The sequence below is a fragment of the Temnothorax curvispinosus genome, unplaced genomic scaffold, assembly GCF_003070985.1.
Source record: "Temnothorax curvispinosus isolate PA1 unplaced genomic scaffold, ASM307098v1 QBEX01001498.1, whole genome shotgun sequence".
NCBI lineage: Eukaryota > Metazoa > Arthropoda > Insecta > Hymenoptera > Formicidae > Temnothorax > Temnothorax curvispinosus.
In genome coordinates, this window is record NW_020211278.1 from 1,192,966 (window position 1) to 1,211,147 (window position 18,182).

Below are 18,182 nucleotides of genomic sequence, written 5' to 3' on the forward strand. Positions count from 1 at the left end.
GTAATATTTTAACAGAGAAAATACGTAATCTCGGCAAGTCAGACCCACCTCGTTGAGATCGTCGCGAGCCGGCTGAGCGTACGCGACTTGTCGCGTACGCTCGAGCCATCCAATGTCGCGTCGTCACAGCCGGCCATGGCCGGGGGGAAGGTGCCGCGTGGCCAGGTGCATCCGCAAAGATTGGCGCGGCCATATTGGAACATTCAAACGCTTATGGCGGTATTTACATTGAGATGCGTCGTCGGTAAATAACACTAGGAGGTCGCGACGGAGACGCGAGCGCTCATCTTACGGGGAAAATCGTTCTTGTCCCCCCGCGACATAGGACATACGTTACGAGGCAAATTTACGATAAGTACGACATACGGCCGAGCTCGACGGCTCGACTCCGTAAGTGGATGCGCCGAATGCAGTACAGTCAGGGCCGAAAGTAACGTCGACACGTGCGGCGAACCAACGGCACGGACCGTTTAGACGGGAAAATCGGGCAAGGCGCTTCATGAGAAAGCTCTCCGTCGTGCCAAACTGACACGATTATGTGACGGTAGTATCGCCGTGCGACGTACCGTTTCGGAGATATGCGTTTCCAAAGTTCATTTATCGCGGCTGGTACGCCGAGGCTTTCGACCGTTACTGTACCGCTAACACGACGAAGGAACCGAGTGGCCGTTCCTACCGTCGCGTCGTGGCCTGTTAAAATATCACGCTGATTGGTCGCGATTACGCTTAAAGGATAACTTTTTCAGTACGCGAGAAATGCGAGATACGAATAGAGATATCGCGTGGCGATGTAATCAGTAAAAAAATTCTGCCGTTTGGTGCGCACGCTGTCGCGTACGTATGACGCGTATATGTACATACACATCTTTTCCCCGAGATGACCGTTAAATGCTGCGAGCGGTTACGATAGTTCGTTAAAAGCGTCAAGAATTAATTAAGCAAATCGTGCGAAAACAGCCAAACGTCCGATGGGGACGAAACGAATGCATTTTTCTGCGTCGATTACATCCATTATCGCGATATTTCTCTACGTGTTTTTTTTTTCTTTTAATTAAATCTCCGGAACACGAAACGATTGTCATATGACGCGACCAGGCGCTCGCCGCGACAGCTCGACGCTACGAAACTCGGAGTATGCTTGTACAGGCGGCGACAAAAGGCTCGCGCGGCATGAACGAGGTAAACGCGTATCGGGTCGGTTAAATCGCAATATTGCGCCAGGGGCGTCATGAGAAACTTGTAGAGAAAAAAAAGTTGGCCCGATTTGGTGTATATAGTATCCGTCTTCAGGCCCGCGTTGAGGAGTTATCGCAGGTCGAAGCTGATTTTTCCAGAAGCACCGTCGTTCGTAGGCGCGCGCGGACTGTACCGTGGACGCCACCGGCAGCCACGAGCGGCCGCTTCACGTACAGCCAGTCGCGAAAGTGCGCGCGGTGCGCCGTGAGGAAACCACGAATTGACATACTCCGATCGCCGAATTACGCGTGGGGCGTCATGAGAAACTTGTCGGTCGTAAAAAACTAACACGATTTGGTGTATATAGTATTCGTTTTGGTGCGATCGTTGTCGAGTTATTCGCGTTGGCAGGCGCGTCGGGCGGTCGTGTATCCGGACGCTTTCAGCGGGGACTGTACCAACGGACGCTACGGGAGTCCGTAGCCGGCGTAGGCTCAGTTGGCAGCAGTACGCACAGCGAGAAGCATCTACCATGGCCGATATCACGAAGGAGGAGCTACGCAAGGAGATCACCGGTAAGCGGCGATATCGCGCGATGTAGACGATTTCGAGGTCGGATTCCTGGGGAATCGAGCTACGCACGGGCGTTGGCGCGCGTTCCGCGTAGCCGCGGCATCGGGAATACGGGCGAAATCGGGCTCTTTCCTCTTGCGCGCGGACGACTTTAGCGCGCACGTATGTGCCCGAGTGGCGTGCCCCACGCCGGCCATTACAACCGGAGCTCGGCCGTATTTTACTACCTACGTATCGGACTAACCGCGGGACCGGCCGAGTACGCGCCCCGTGCAATCCGCTCGCGATTTTTCGACCAGCTATTTCGGTGCCCTGACGAAAGTTCGGATTTTTCGTCGTTCGCTATAAAAAGATAGCTTTCTCGGCCCCGTCCTTGCGGCGGGCCGTATGACGCGTCTCGAGTGTGTGGTGGCGCGCGCCTATCAGCCTCGCTCTCGTATTCTCGTGTCTCGTTCCCTCTCTCTATCGCTGTCTTTCTCTTTCTCACGTACTCTCGGCATCGCGTCACGACGGATTTTTACGCCGTAGGAGAGATAAAAAAGTGCGTATATCCCTGTATATGCGACTCCTTGGAGAAAAGATATATGCGCTTCTCGTCGATCGGAAACGGCCACGCGCGCGCGTTGCCCTTTTCTTCCCTTCTTCGCGCGCCTCTCTCGCGTATATCGCCGAATGGATCGTCATTGGTTATAACCGGAGCCGCTGCCGCCCGCCTCCACTGCCGCAGCCGCAGCCACCGCCGTTCTCGTCGTCCTCGTCGTCGTTAATATGCCGAGATATATTCGCCAGTTCGCTATCTTTCCCTGCTTCGTTGTAAAGTCCCTCCCTCGCCATTGCAATCCGCGTCTCTCTTTCTCTATCTCTCTCTCTCTCGCCCGTCGCGAGTTACAAAGCGACGGTTGATGATTAACGAAGCGCGCGCGCTGCCGACGCGCGCGCGCGCCCGCGTATTTTTTTCGTGAACGGTTTTCGGCGAGCGTCGCGAATCGACCGAGAGCGCTCGCGCGGGCGCGCGCGCGTGCGAGACCGAGACCGAGACCGACCCCGACCGTCCGTTTCCCTCCGGCTTCTCGCTCTCCGTCTCTCCTCCTGTCCCTTCCCATCTTCTCGCGGTTTTCGATCGTTTCAGGAATCAATGCGCCGCCCGATCGACCGCGGCACGCGGAGAAAAATCCCTCCGCGTCTCGCTCCACGCGTCGCAACGACGCCTCGTCGCGTACTTACAGATATCTTTTTGTTACAGTCGCGCGCCGCTCCGATCGGTGCCGCGTCGACCGGCACGGCGCGCGCCAGTACGGCGGCCATTTGCGCTCGATATTCACTAGATCCCCCCGACGCGGGAAACCAAACTAGTCCCCGCGTATACACACGACGCGTTACGTACTTAGACGCGGGGAACGAATGGCGACGCGCGACCATTCCGTTTTTTTTCAATACAACCATGACCGAATTTATGCGGATTTTTTAACTTGTACTTTTAACCCAGGATTTTTCTCCCTTTATTACCTTATCCTTCCCAAATAATAAAATGAAGATAATAAAATTAAAGAGCATTTGGATAAGAAAAATTCTGTGATAAATAAAATCTTTGCAGGAACAATGCGTTATTTTTTATAATTGAAATAATAATTATGAAATACATGAATAATATTTGTCACTGTCCTTAAGGTTTTCTCAGATTTTTTCAGTTTTTTAAATAAATATTTTAACGTATCTTGCCTGCAACAAGCATTTACTACATCATGTTTATTAATTTTGTTTAGCAATCCTCAAGGATGCTGACCTCACTACAATGTCTGCTAAGAAAGTGAGGCAACAAATCGAAGAAAAACTCGATGTTGACCTTATAGAAAGGTAAGCAATAAATAAGAAATATGACATATATAGATGAAATACATTACAGAAGTTGATTGCAGGAAAATATTTTCGCATTTTATATTTTGATATAAGATATGACCATCGCGCATATATTGGTAAAAAAAAGCGACCACGCTAATTTCGATTCCAACTCGATTCGTATTACACAACGTGGCAAAATATTTTTTTTTATATATACAAGCGCATTTACTCACGTCAAAGCTGCAACATCTAGACTATTTTTTACAGCCAAATCAAATTGCTTTTCGTTGTTGTCTTGTGTCTCGTTGTTGTCTTGTGTCTCATTGTTGCCTACATCTTTATATTGTAAGTTGAATTTAATACGTTTATTATATAAAAATTTTTTATCACGTTGATAATGTAAGTCAACCTTAAATACGAGTCATATTAATAAAATATTAAAGATATGAATTCCGAATATAAATATGTGTGTATGCAAGTATTTAGTATAAAGTAATTTAATTCTACGTGTCTAAACAAGTTTGAGATGTTTTCTAAATAGAAAAATGATTCATTTCTTTATCAATTTCAATTCGATAATTTATTATATGTGCTCATGACACGCAGATGATATTACCGTGATATAATTTGTCTTTTAGTATAAAATATATTTATTTGATTACACTTTATTAATTGTTATCCTTGAATCAAAACTTTAAAATGGACATATAATAGGCACTTGTGCACTATAAAATTGTGCATAAGAGAGTCTCTTGGTGTCCTAGAAAAAAACGGAGGATTATCTGAGTGGAACTGCCAGTATAATAGATATAAGTTACCACCTCGTTCCTTCTCTGACATGCTTTCACATTTAAGCTTACAGATTATCCCCGCATTGATAATCATTACATAAAAAATAATATCCATAAATTACATTTATTTTTTATAGGAAAAAGGAGGTGGATGATTTAGTCATGGAATGTCTTCAAGAAAAACAGGACGGAGGAAAGAAAAAGAAGAAGGCTGCTAGTGAGGAGTCTGAAGATGGCGAGGAGGAAGAGGAAGAAGGATCTGAAGAGGAGGAGGAGGAAGAAGAGAAAAAGCCAGCTAAGCGAAATCCTGCTAAAAAGACTCCTAACAAGCGTAAGAAGGGATCCTCTGATGATGAAGAAAGCGCTAGTGATGATGATGCTAGCGACGAAGAATACAGCCCAAAGAAACCTAAAGTTACACCTAAAAAAAGTAAGATTTTTATTTTATAAGTATTTTTATTATAATTTCATTTTTTATCAAGATTTTATTAAAAATCTTGATTCTACATGGAATATGTTAATATTTTTTTATAGGTAAGCCTGGAAAGAAAGGAAAGAAGAAGGGTAGCGACAGTGACAGTGACGAGGACTGGGGTAAAAACAAGAAAGCCCCAGGAAGTACAGCAAAGAAGGGGGCTGGTGGCAAAGGCAAGGGAGGTGGTTACACGCGCGCTATCACATTATCTCCAGAACTCGCCGCGGTTGTTGGCGCAGAACAAATGGCTCGACATGAAGTCGTGAAGAAAGTATGGAGTATCATCAAAGAAAGGAATCTTTATGTAAGTATTATTTGTAATCATTTATCTAATATTTTCATACTTATTTTTTATACATCAATATTTTCTATTTTAATTATTTTATATATATATATTACTATATATTACATGTTACTTTATAAAGTTCATATTGCCAAGAAAATGACTATTTTTACAGGATCCTAAGAATAAACAGTTTGCGATTTGTGACGAGGAATTAATGAAGGTAATCGGCGTAAAGCGTTTCAGAACTTTCGGCATGATGAAATACCTCAAAAATCACTTTGTAGATTAAATCATTCTTCAATCCCGATCTCCGACAAGTTATATACATATATATATATATAACATATTCCAGGGTGCGTCTTGTGCACCTCTTCATCTTTCTCACACGATACATACATATACATGAAACACAAAGGTATTTCTTGCGACTTAAGACTTTAGACCATGTTTACACCATTCCGACGTACTCTGCCGCTCATTGTAATCATTTTGTCCCATTGATGACTGCAATATATAATATATTGACTTTGTAGCCATTATTAATTATTATAAACATGACTCCTGACAAATGCGTTGGTAATGACGCATACGATTCATATAATTTTTAACAAGTAATCGCAAATTCTTTGGAATCCTTTTAACATTGGGACAATTGTTACCATGAACGTCCAGATGATTTCGAAATGTGAATGACATTACAGTGGCCAATAGTCAATAAGCTGGTTTTAAGTCATCTAATTCAAAATAAATGTTATATCATTTGTATGGTCGTCATTAATAACAATATCTTACTCCTAATGCAGTAACGGCGCGCGATTATAGCAATGGCATTATTGAATGATAAACTAAAAATGAAATTTAAATTTGGAAGCACTTTTTTTGATATTTATAAGACGCTCAATTTTATTCTGTGACATTTCAACTAACACATTTATTACATTGGCGATATAATTACTTTCAATATATATATATATTTGAAGTATTAGAAACATATTTGTTCTGTGTCATTATCAATGATTTTAACTATCTATCCTTTAGTACGAAAATCCTTAAAGTTAATGCCAGACTATGCATGATTTGCGATTTATAATTTGCTGTTCGCCGGTCATGAAACTAATATAGAACTATACTATATGACGAACCGTAAATCATAAACAATATGGATGGTTCATATTGGCGAATGATACATTTCTGCAAATACTACAAATTATGGATAATCTGGTGCTAGTTTTATAGTATTTTTGTTATTTCTCTACCCCTTTTTATATTGAAAATTTTTTCTTCTGAAAAATGAATGTAATAGAATGACAGATTTCGCCTTCAGAACGAAGATAAATGTGCGGACATTTACAAAAAAAAAAACAAAGAGAAGCTACGCGGAAAATTAATATCCTGTACCTCTTCTGTATAATAGCTACATTATACACATGCAAGTGTAAGCAAAGTTTAATTGTATTATCGTGTAATTACTAATTATTGTCGTAATATAGGTTTCTTGGTGTAAAAATTGAATCTAACGTTTAAGATCTAATGGTAAAACAATATATTCACTGAAAGGTATCTTATAAGCATATTAAATGAATAAAGTCACAGTGCGTGCAGCGACCACTGGATGATGTTAATGAAATGTAGGGAATTAAATAATAGGCTCACGCGAAGCGAGGTGCGGAGTCTTAACTGCATACATCTGTCCGAGCTTCGACATATGTAAAATTCGTGTATTTTGAATATAAATTAAAGAAAAGCTGGCCTAAAAGTCACGAGGAAAGCCACACAAATAAGATCATTGCAGTTCACGAAAGCATTACATACGTGGAAGAAATGCGTACGGAATGATAAATTAGAATACGAACTTGTTTCCCTAAAAATGAAAGAGGAAAAAACCTATTTAAACTGTAATGTTCCGTGAAATGTATTTGGAAATGTCATTAAAAAGTATTGCTTTCATTTTTTTTTTAAGCTTGGGTGTAATTTATTTCAATTCCTAACACTTTTAACGTGACCCTATATTTATATCCTTAATATTTCGAATAAATGGATTTATATATGACTGATTATTCACAATGTAAATATGTAATTTTTTTCATTCCATTTAATATCAATATTGTTGAGACATTTACGCGTGTATACAAGTTTACACAATTATTTCAGAGGTAACTTGAATTTTATAAATGTTCAAGCTCATCTTCCAAGAACGATACAACGTGCTGATTGTCATCCCGCCTGCCTCGCAATCCAAATATAAACGTCATAAGTTTCTTTGTGTTTGTATAGTTATCTCTTCTGGTTTGAACTTCCTTATCCTGAGGCAAAGCCGCTTGCACGTAAACACCATATCGAAAGTGCGAATTAAGTGTCTGCGTGCTGCGCGTAGCACATCGACTTATGTTTGCCTGAAAAATTATTATGCGAAATCAGTATTTTTCATCTTATTCATCTACACTACAGAACTGAGAAAAAATGGAAAAATAAATTATATGTCAAAATTATATGCATATTACATATTTTTGATCAATATGTTTCGTAACATACATTAGAACTCTACAAATAATAAGGCGAAATATTAAAAGTTATAGATAAAATACGGAGTTCTTAAAATTGTCATTGCTAGAGAGCCGAGATTTCTTAATGTTCCTCAGACATATATCTTATCATTCAAGTATTTTTTTTATAAGTCGATAAATTTCGACGTACCAAGTGCAATGCTCTACGTTTCAGCTCCCAAATGCTGGAAGTATAATCTTTATCAATGTAGGGCGGAAGTATGTGGACATCTGTTTGAACTTTCTGATCATGACGAATTTTTAACCGCAATCCTTTTTCCGTTAATCTTGAAAAATGAATATTTTTTTGCGCTCGTTTATATAAGCGACAAAATATAATTAAATATATAACTTTTTAATTATATTTTATTATATAGATAATTTTTAATAAACAAAATATTGATAAACTCACTCTTCTTGGCTTTGCATGGCTTCAATTTCTTCATGCAATTGGAACAGGTAAATGTATTCCGCGTGATTGCGAACAAAATTGAGCGCGTCGTAAATGTACCTGTTAGTAGTTGAAGCTGAGGAATATATATATATATTATTTTTATTTGTACGATAAAGAATACCTGTCGGGATTTTCTCCGAATTTAGCGGCTACTTCGGGCGACTTAAAGGCATAATGTTTTCCTCTCCATTTTGCAACACCGTTGTTCGGATTTCCTGGTATAAGGGCTCCTTTGCCCGTCGCAAATGTCCACGCGCAAAATCCTAGAAACTAATAAATTCCTCGGTCCAGCATTGTTTGAAAATTTATTCGAGTCTTTGGAATAAAATCACATAAAATTTTTGTACAAGCTCTTTAATTCTTTAAGTTTCGTAAAATTATATAGAAGTATTAGCTGTAAATGTTGCTCTATATTACGATTACCTCTAAATTGATCTTCTCGAAGTCTTTAGTGACGTTTGGATAATATATCAAACATTCTCCACATTCCGCTGTAAAAAAACGGAAAGATATATATATATATATATATATCCATTCCATATCAATATTTATGCGAACACGAAATAAGATCGATGAGTAAAAATTCGTTTTTAATTTAAAGAACTATTAATACTTATTAAATTCCCCATGGAACGTTCCAATCTTTCAGCATCGGTTAAAATATCCACATCCTCGGCTATATCTTCTAACTTTGTTTCCTCGTAAATGTTCACAATCTATAACGTAAATCATTCTAAATATAAACCGGACAAGTAACATTGGTGAACGCATTAATACCTTATTGCTCAAACTCTGTAATTCCCACAGGAAGTTGTTGATGCTACTCAAAATGATCACCTCATCTTGCAGACCCATCCATACATCCGCCAAATCGATAAATTGCGGCTGATAGGCAGAGTATATATTATTAATCGTCGTAATGCGATTATATTTAATGAAAACGATTCAACAAACATTTTATCCTAATAAAAATTATAACTTTCCGAATTTCAAAGAAATATTATATTTTGTTAGAGAATTCCGCTAATAGATAATACATTTTAATAAATGAATTATTTCTTATATATGGAACAATCAGATTTATATACGAAAACAATTGTTTCATCGAAATTGTTACTATTATATTAAAACGACTATACGGAATTCCGTAACTTTTAATTTCTGAAAATACTTAGTAAATGCTAACAAAGTAATTATGTCAGGCATCAATTTTATCTTTTTAAGCAGTCGTATTTACGTAGACTTGAGTAGTAGGGATAGCCGTTCTGTATCGAACAGTGTCGTGGAGTTTAAAGAGTCGTGCTTGAAGACGCTCCAGCAGATTCTTCACCGTGTTCTCGCTACGTTCCACATCACTCAGCAGCTTTCTACGACAAGATTGTATTAGAAATCGAGTGAATTGTCGAGATTTCTCTTCCGAAAATATCATTTCTCTTTTGAGAGATGATGTACCTGATGTAGATCTCTTGCTGACGACTGGCCGTTAACATTTCGATGGCCCACTCAATTTTTCCGTCTGCGTCTAATGCCGCTTCCTTTGAGCTGCTACATGCAGCATCCGAAGCGTCGATCGATATGCGCGTGATCGCGTTTTCCACAACGGCCGTGTACTTGTATATCTTGGTCATTAGCGGCTCTAACAGCTCGAGAATAGAGTTGCGGGTCTTCGTTAGAGCCTCTTGTAGAATGCTCGGCACTAAAAATAATTATCGCAATCATTCTTGTGATGCGATAAGCTTTCTTGTAGTTATAACATCTTTCACGATATTATCCCCGTTAAAGCCAATCAGGTTTAAGCTGTCACCGAGTCGTCCGGATTAAAAATTATTCCACGCTCTTACGGTCGTCGATCCCCTCGCCACCGCGTTGACAATCTCTGTTAAATAGACGGATTCCCGCAACTAAACACATTAACTCCATCAATTGCTCCTCCTTTTCCCGTTTCGGCAAAGTCACGTAGTGAGCCAGCTCGGAAGCCTGAAAGACGCTCTGCAACGCCACCGAAACCTCCCTAATGATAAATACATTATATGTAACATTATGTATCAAACTTTAAGTTGAAGATTTTACAAGAAATTGAATAAATGTATATTTAATAATAAATAATTATTATTAAATAATTTTTCGAGTATATTTCTTTTATTCGCGACGGTAATAATGCTGCGTTTGCAAAAGATAAATTTTCCGAGATTGAGAAGATAGAAATGTGAGACGAAACACTGAATATCATATTGATCTTGCTTGATTTTATATAACTTGGAATTTTTATTAAATTTATGCGAACATAATCGATGATTACCTCAGAACTGATGAGACCGTGGGGCTTCCCAGACCGCTCAGAAGCGTTATTACTGCCAATATTTTCTGATACAACTTTTCCGTATCTTTTCCACTTTCCAATTTGTTAGTGTCGCAAATTTCGGCGACCAGAGGTGCAGTTTTTTGGTGCAGTCGTAATCGATGCCTTTTGACAGTTTCGTCTGAGCGAAATGTGAAATATTATGGTAATAATTTCTACATATAAAAGCAACATCCAGTTCACAAACATGCTTACCTCTATCATGATAATGTTTAGCGAAGTACAGCTGATTTTTCAAAGTTACAAGACTGGGTCGACTTTGGTCACATAGCCTCTCTGTTATAGCTTGAATCACTTTTGCATTTTCCTCGTCATTTTCTTTTATTCGGTACGCTGGATTTAATTGATATAGAGAGAGCTAAAAGTTTTTGAGAACACTCCGCTTGTAATTAATCACTGCTTGGAATCTTGCTTGCGCTTCAATAATATCTCATTATTAAATTACCAAAAACGAAGCCAAATCCTTGGTTACTGACGTCCCTTTTACTTTACATTCGTTTACGATTTTTTTCGTCAATTCTTTTCGAACGTTTTCCATTATAAGAGGCGAATAAAATAGTCAGCTGATTTAGAACTTTTCACCTGCTACAATCGTCGACTCGAACGAAATCCACCCATCCACCCATAAAGTTTGATCAATACTTATATTGAAACCTATCGTTACTAACGTTTCAATACTTTCTTAAATTCTTTAAATACTATTATCTATTATCACAGTATAATATTAAAAATCAATAAGTAGATTGATTTGCACAATAACTACTGACATAAAGAAACGTATCATCGTGAATTAATATTCTTTTATCGATTAATATTTATCACGTACTTCATACATCTAAGTATACAAGCGCAAACTTCATGTCGACTAGTGAAAGATTTATGATTTCTTATTTTTCCCCACAATAAACATTTACAATATACATTTAACGCTTACACATGGTTTTATATGAAAAATAAAAATAAAGATACACGATATTTCTTCGGGAAATGGAAAGCATTTAGGGGCTAATGGTAGCCCCTAAAGATAGAATTTCTTAAAGCCGTTCTGAATTTCATCAAATGTACGAATAAAATCATTTTTTTCACGAATTAATAATCGCAAAAATAATACGTATTGTCGTATTCGCGTTTGAATTCCGTGCGTCACGGCGCGCTCGCGCTCGGCCGTTTCCGCCGCGCCGCGACCGGATGTCGCCATGGTGGGGGAAAGGGGGCGGTCGGTCGACGGTTCAGAGGTGTCGCGACGGTCTGCGCGTTCGGAGACTTCGGAGTTTTCGGAGTGAATCGGAGCCAGTCGGGCTGGGTGGTCGGTAACGTGAGTGTGGTGTGTGCGCGCGCGAGCGACAGACGCGAGACAGCCAACGTGCGAGGGAGCGTGGGTCGCCGCGTCGTGTGGAGCACCGTGTTGTCATGACGTTCGCGTGAGTCGCGGTCAACGCGTCCCAAGGCAGCGAGCCAGCCAGCGGGTTGTCGAGTGTCTCAGGAACATGGCGCGCGATTCCCGGCGCGCCGATCCGCGACGCGTCGTCGCCGTCGACAACGGCGGTGGTGGCGGCGGAGGCGGAGGCGGAGGTGGTGCGACGGCGAGGTGCAAACTGGTGCTGATCCTTCTGACGTTGCTGCTGGCGATCGTCGTCCCTGTCGCGTACGCCGAGAATCAAGGTAAGTCACGCGTCACGCTTTTTTTCTCGTCAATGCACATTACGTTACTTACGGGGCTTTCGTCAACTTTTCCTGCACGGTGACGCTTGACGCTCCAGCTGATCCTCTCGCGTCTCGCAGTCGCGTGTAACTGTCGTATCGTGCGATTTGATTTTATGGGCATCGGAGTATTCGGAGTAAATGAAAGAGCCGCGGCGTCAAAATTAGGCAAGTCTGCACTTGTACGTACTTTTCGATATGTTGTTTTCAAGGTCGTTCGATTGGCTCCTGATATGCGCTTCGTCGTTTTATATATGATCTGTATATTATACGTTTCTCTCGTTTATCGCGCGCGTTCGCCGCCAGTGCCGAAGCATGTGCGAAACGAAACTTACGGTATTCACTTTTATATGCCGTAAATGCAACGTCTTTGTTTTGAACTTGAAAAGATCCGCGGCTAAATTCACGCGGCGACGATGATATTATTCACGTCGCGTAAACATTCAACCGTTGAAGCTCCGGTTTTATTCGCGATTTTCGCGTCCTCGATACGTAAAATTTTAATGCTTTAACGATCGTGCTATGTACATCGCGTTCAAGTAATTAAATTATCTTCTCGATGTTCTTATAAATAGTTCCACAGCTATGTTCGTTTTTTTGTATATAAATAGATAATTAAGTGCGAAATTAAGTAAAATTAACTCAGACAATGAGTTTTATTTGTAAACCCCATCGTATATACCCACAAAATCCGATTATACAATATAATGATTCACGAGAGTGAAAGAGAGTGAGGGAGTATTCGAACGATGCTCGATTTACAAATTTGATATTTTAATTTAACAAATTGCTATCGAATTCGCAGTTGGCGGCCTATAAACGGACACTTTTTTTTATATATTCACCGATTTGATTTTTTTGAAGGGAAAAAATAAAAATTTTATTGTGAGTTTTGGCAAAAAATAAATATAATTAAATATATTAAAATAATGTTGTTGATGTAGAAATGGGTTCGAAGACAAAATTACCTAATGGCAGTTAACGTGTTAAATTGAGAAAAATCGACTTTTTCTTGGCGCGAGCGACCAATTGATGATCAATGGGTCGATGCGCGATTTCTCGTATGACGCATCAATCGATGAATCGTCCGGCGCGTTTTTTTATTGATGCCGCACACAGCGATGTGCGTTGCATTTTCATGGTCACGCGACAAGCAACGTCATTGCCGAGTGATTTCGTTTTAAAGCGCGTGTGGCCGTCGCTCTCGTGCGAGATGATCCGCAATTTCTTTGGGGAATTCTTACCGCAGAACAGAATTCCTCCAATGCACGCTGCAATGTCACGTTGCCGCTGCGCTGCGAGAGCGGATCCCTTCGCGGGTTAACGTCGTGTTTAAATAGCAAAACTATAGTTACATTAGGTGTGTTTTGTACGTGGTTTTCCCTTTTACGTGTTTATTCTGTCTAGATATTTAAACATTTTCATAAATATTCTACATTGTACTGCCATGCTGCGTGCATTTTTGAAACCGAATCTACATTCATTAAATTAATTTTTATATACACGTCCCGTTACGTATGTTACGTAATTTCGTTTTTAATTTTGAACTGTAACATTTTTGAACTTATACCATTTTATTAACATATGTAAAGACAGAGATGGAAAAATCTAACGCTTCCTGATTTTATTTGTAATATACGAGATGGAGTTTCCAACGGAGAGCAATAAATGTTGTTTTCTTTGACATTTCACCGTTAATTACGTGGATATAAACGCTGTACAGAAACATCAGCAATGTTCATTAACGATCATCAAAGGATCATGTGTAAAAAAAAGACCGTTTTATCTTTAATATCGGAAATTGATAAGCAAACAAGTTTGATTGCTTATCGGGAAATTGGTGTAATGTAAAACGGTTAAAATAAAATCTACGTATTTTTAATAATCTGCATTGCATTAAAATCACGTATAAACATTTTATTTGCTCGCAACGTCGTTCAGCTATATATAATATTCGGATTTTTACATATTTTATTTTATATGATTTCCTCATTTTCTATTCGAAATATTTATGTTGCAATGTTTGACGCGTCTTTCAAAACAACGTACTCATTATCGCAACAGAAAATGGGACATAAAAAAAGTACGCGGAGAAAACAGCAGGGTTGGAACGGTCGTAAACTTATTTTATTCTGACGTTACTTCCTTGTAAAATAACGTCTCGTGGTAAGTTCTATTGCGAAAATTACGGCGCGACAGTCACCGCGTTTACGCCGAGAAGGACGCAATGAATCACGAGTTTCTTTGTATCGACGACCTTTCCGAAGCATGAACGTAATTACGTAATAAACCGCCACGTGCATCTCGGTGACTTATTCATTGCAAATGAGACCGCAATTGCCAGCTACCATAATCGAATACGTAACTTTTATTGATATAGCTTAAATTCGAAATATTTCAATAAAGTAGGGACCTTACTTTTTAAGTAGAGATCACAGTTGAAAGCTTTAGCTTGAGAACGGGCGCTGGAGCTACTAAAACACCCCAGTGCCCAAAAAATAAAACTTATGTCACAGTAATTTTAATGTGCTTTTTTCGTTTAAAAAATTTTTTTATTTTTTCTTACTTTTTTCGGGAAATGTTGTATAAATATATATACATATAGTCCTCAAATACTGATAAATTACAGAACTCCAAATAAATTATAGAAACCCAAAATATGTAATATGTTATTAATAACAATGACCTATAATTGGGGTATAAAAGTAGCCCCAGGCCCCAGGTGACCGTTCATGCAAAAAAATGAGGCGTCCATTCTTGGGTTAAATATACAAACTTAACTTGAATCGAGTCATATTGATAAATGAACGAATGAGATTTTCCTAATTCTGAACCGCGAGCTGATTTTTTTTTTTTTAAGAAACGAGACATTTGTAGGTATCGATTAAAATTAAATTTTAACCTGAGAGTATTCCTGTTCGATTATTATAGAGCGTTATTTAAATGACAAATCGTCGTGATTGGTCTCACCCGGTCTCGCCGCAGTTCGACACGAGTATAAATAATATCCCTCGTTGTGTAAAAAGGAGGTCTCCGGCGAGAATGGAGGCATTCCAACAAAGGGCGCCATGGAATTTATGTCCATTGTTAGACTAGGGGGAGAGGATCACCAGTTCGTCAATGCAGTCGATAAAAATTTATGGGAGTATGTTGAATGTAAATGCGATGGCGGCGCAGGACCGTGTGAGAGATTTATAGGGATTTACATTACGATTTATTTATTCTTCCTGGTCACATGTGAGGCGGAGCGCACGTTGGACTCCCCTCCCCCCAAAAAAGTCCGCCTTAACGTTAAATCGATCGCATCGCGTATCTTTTCACGTTTCCTCCGCAACGCGTGGAAGTACCGCACAAAAATAATAAAATAAATTTCTTTCGCAATACCCGATATTACAAAGAGAGAAAAGGACATAAAATAACATTATAATGTAATTATACTTACGAACGTATATCATCAGTATAAATCTTCGAGATGGTTAAATCTGCCGAGCTTTCGTACAAGCGTGCGGGGCTGCGCTTGCAGCTGCATGAAAAAGCCGCCAGCTGCAAATGAGTAATGTCAGAGTGCCCGGGCGATATGTAACGTGGTGGGAAAATGGTTAATCGCACTCGCGGCGGAGACGGAATAGAGACGTATAATCTTTATGTCGGCGATGCGTTTAGCCTCCGCGCGTTTCCTCCGCGGATGCTAAACCTCTCTCGCGTGCATCGTATATCACAGTTCTCTTCCTCAAATCGTAACTCCGGGATTCCGCGTTCCTCCGCTACAAATCATTTTTGACAAGCGGTTATCATCAAGTTGCAGAATGCATTCTGCATTCTGCAACTTGATAACCGTTTGCCTCAACCCATCAAACAATTCTTTACAAGACGGTCTTATCGTACGAAGATACGCTGCTTTTCAGCTAAATTAGAACGAGATATTCTCTCAAGTTTCTGTTTTGTGAAGTATGCTGCAAAATTATAACACTGACTTTATTTAGTACTGGCGTTGCGGACTCGCGTCCAAGTATCGCTAGAGCTCGTCATTTTCTCGTTCTTCTCGGAATGCTCGACAGGCCGTGAAGGTACCGACAAAAAGACCTTGAAGCTACCACTTGGTACTTCAGCGTACTGAAAGCCGCGGATCTTATCTAACGACTCTCTTTCGCCATTCGATGATTTCTTACAGTACTCTCAACCCTTCCAGCACCCGTGTGCTACATGTCTTTCTGAGTTGGCTCATCAATTAAGATCATTATCGAAGTATAAATTCTCTGAAATCTTTTGTTTTACATCTCTAATATTTCAAAATACATTAACAGAAATGTCGTAATAATAAAGTGGTGTGTGTGTGTGTGTGTGTGTGTGAAACTGGCGTTTTGTAGAAACTCACAAACTATTGAGAGTTCTGGCTTCCTTTATATAGTCCTAGAATTCCTGATAGTTTAAAAGCGGAAAAAATGAGTCTGGACAAACTGAAACGCCAGGTAATAAAGTCGGCAAATTATCATATAATAATATTTTAACAAAGATATTGACATACCTCTTTCAACTTTTTGTGTCTCTTTTTCTTTCGTAAAACTCTGTCATATTTGATCTTTTAACAAAGCTTCACGGGATATGACACTCTGAATAGGAATCCGTCCGCGTTGATGCATGAAACGTTTTTGCATTTCCGGTCCCGACCCGAGAGAGCGAATCATCGCCAGCTGAGTCACTGTCGTCGAGCCGACCATCGTTCCACACTCCGAGCGAATAGATCGCTGTTAATCGATGATTAACGCGGCCCTCTCGATGATACCGACTTAGCTGAAGGATGCTCTTTCGGGTCGGCGTGTTATTCATTAAGCATTCGCTCTCGTAACGGCGAGTGGCGTCTAGAAGGTCCATTCACGACGACTTTGTTCATTCGTCGCTCTGTTTAAATGCGAGGACAAATTGCACGTTGCCTTGTCCATGAAGATGTTCTGTCGCAAGAAGAAAATGTTACGTCGATAGTGTTGTGATTTATGTATGAAGTATCGACATTGCGTTATAAATCACACTTATTATGGATTGCCTCTGTTTTATGCACTGTTATTGTCATTCTTCGACGAATTTCAGACTGTTTATACCAAAAGCACAATGACAAGTTTATTGCATCTCTTTCATTTTTTTAAAATAAAAACTTGATATAAAACGTGCATGTATTTTCAGAAAATCATTTTGCATGTATAAAACTCAAATGATTGATTGTGTTATACGTATAAGTGGTGTTAATATATTTTTAAAAAGTTTCTACAGAATTCACAACATATATCATAAAAGAATGCTACTTTTTTGTAATGAATATTTGTCATTATTTGCTTTTATCACAACAGCGCGAACTCTCGCGATATTGCAATTAAAAATTAATTGAGTAATATTTTGTTTGAATGAATTCAATAACATAGTGATATCGAAACGCAAAATAACAGAATTTTGTATTTAAAAGCTAACATATTTTTCGATATATGTAAATACATCATGAGTTTATGAATATATTAGCTTAATCTAAAATCCATAAAATATGAATCTGAAAAGGGGAGTTCCAATAACTGAAATAATTGATCAATAACTCGAATAATTTATTCACAAAAATCACCGGTAAACACAATCGTTTTTTAAGTAATTTCAATAAACGCAAACTATTCTTTTCACATAATATAAATATTTCTCTATATTTCAATCTCGTACATTTTTTTCCTTTAAATAACAACTGAAACAGTTTTATAATAAAGCTTACTCAAAAATGGCTCGTGAGAAAAATAATGTATTATTGAGTATTTCTCCATACTTCCCATTTCAATATCCAATAAATGAGCAATTCTGAAGACGATTCTTGAATCTGATAATAATTCATAATAAATTTCGCATCTCGCGTTCCCAATCGCGTATATCGACCCACGGGTGTCCCACGTATCGCGCGAATGAAGAAAATTAATTACTCTCGTGTGATGTCATCGAGTGGAAGCAATCGGAAAG

General features: G+C 39.4%; 3 protein-coding genes across 3 annotated transcripts in view; 2 read left to right on the top strand and 1 right to left on the bottom strand.

Annotated features, from left to right (window-relative positions):
* The first annotated feature begins 1,642 nt into the window (after positions 1-1,642).
* LOC112464664 (upstream activation factor subunit spp27-like) lies at positions 1,643-7,097 on the top strand. The gene is made up of 5 exons (XM_025031804.1): positions 1,643-1,751; positions 3,513-3,603; positions 4,517-4,809; positions 4,914-5,158; positions 5,313-7,097. The coding sequence occupies exons 1-5, from the start codon at positions 1,709-1,711 to the stop codon at positions 5,427-5,429; spliced, it is 789 nt and encodes a 262-aa protein (XP_024887572.1). The 5' UTR covers positions 1,643-1,708; the 3' UTR covers positions 5,430-7,097.
* A 106-nt stretch (positions 7,098-7,203) lies between these two features.
* LOC112464672 (cilia- and flagella-associated protein 206-like) lies at positions 7,204-11,090 on the bottom strand. The gene is made up of 13 exons (XM_025031810.1): positions 10,942-11,090; positions 10,692-10,854; positions 10,437-10,617; positions 9,979-10,148; positions 9,590-9,833; positions 9,375-9,504; positions 8,915-9,022; positions 8,751-8,853; positions 8,561-8,628; positions 8,259-8,407; positions 8,096-8,194; positions 7,835-7,970; positions 7,204-7,533 (listed from the first exon to the last, which is right to left on the bottom strand). Exons 1-13 carry the CDS (start codon positions 11,032-11,034, stop codon positions 7,306-7,308), a joined length of 1,872 nt encoding a protein of 623 aa, XP_024887578.1. The 5' UTR covers positions 11,035-11,090; the 3' UTR covers positions 7,204-7,305.
* A 647-nt stretch (positions 11,091-11,737) lies between these two features.
* LOC112464448 overlaps positions 11,738-18,182 on the top strand; it is an 83,689-nt gene continuing 77,244 nt past the window's right edge. The window contains exon 1 of the mRNA XM_025031433.1: positions 11,738-12,158. Coding sequence (XP_024887201.1) covers positions 11,984-12,158 — 175 coding nt within the window. The 5' untranslated portion in view covers positions 11,738-11,983. The remainder of the gene's footprint in view (positions 12,159-18,182) is intronic.

Excerpts from the sequence above, each read along its gene's own strand:
- LOC112464672 (XM_025031810.1), bottom strand. The coding sequence starts at position 11,034 with ATGGAAAACGTTCGAAAAGAATTGACGAAAAAAATCGTAAACGAATGT. Across the intron at positions 10,855-10,941 it reads AGGATTTGGCTTCGTTTTTG|CTCTCTCTATATCAATTAAA; the intron begins GTAATTTAATAA and ends AAAAACTTTTAG. Across the intron at positions 8,629-8,750 it reads TTCCATGGGGAATTTAATAA|CGGAATGTGGAGAATGTTTG; the intron begins GTATTAATAGTT and ends GTTTTTTTACAG.
- LOC112464664 (XM_025031804.1), top strand. The coding sequence starts at position 1,709 with ATGGCCGATATCACGAAGGAGGAGCTACGCAAGGAGATCACCG. Across the intron at positions 1,752-3,512 it reads GCTACGCAAGGAGATCACCG|CAATCCTCAAGGATGCTGAC; the intron begins GTAAGCGGCGAT and ends AATTTTGTTTAG. Across the intron at positions 5,159-5,312 it reads TCAAAGAAAGGAATCTTTAT|GATCCTAAGAATAAACAGTT; the intron begins GTAAGTATTATT and ends CTATTTTTACAG.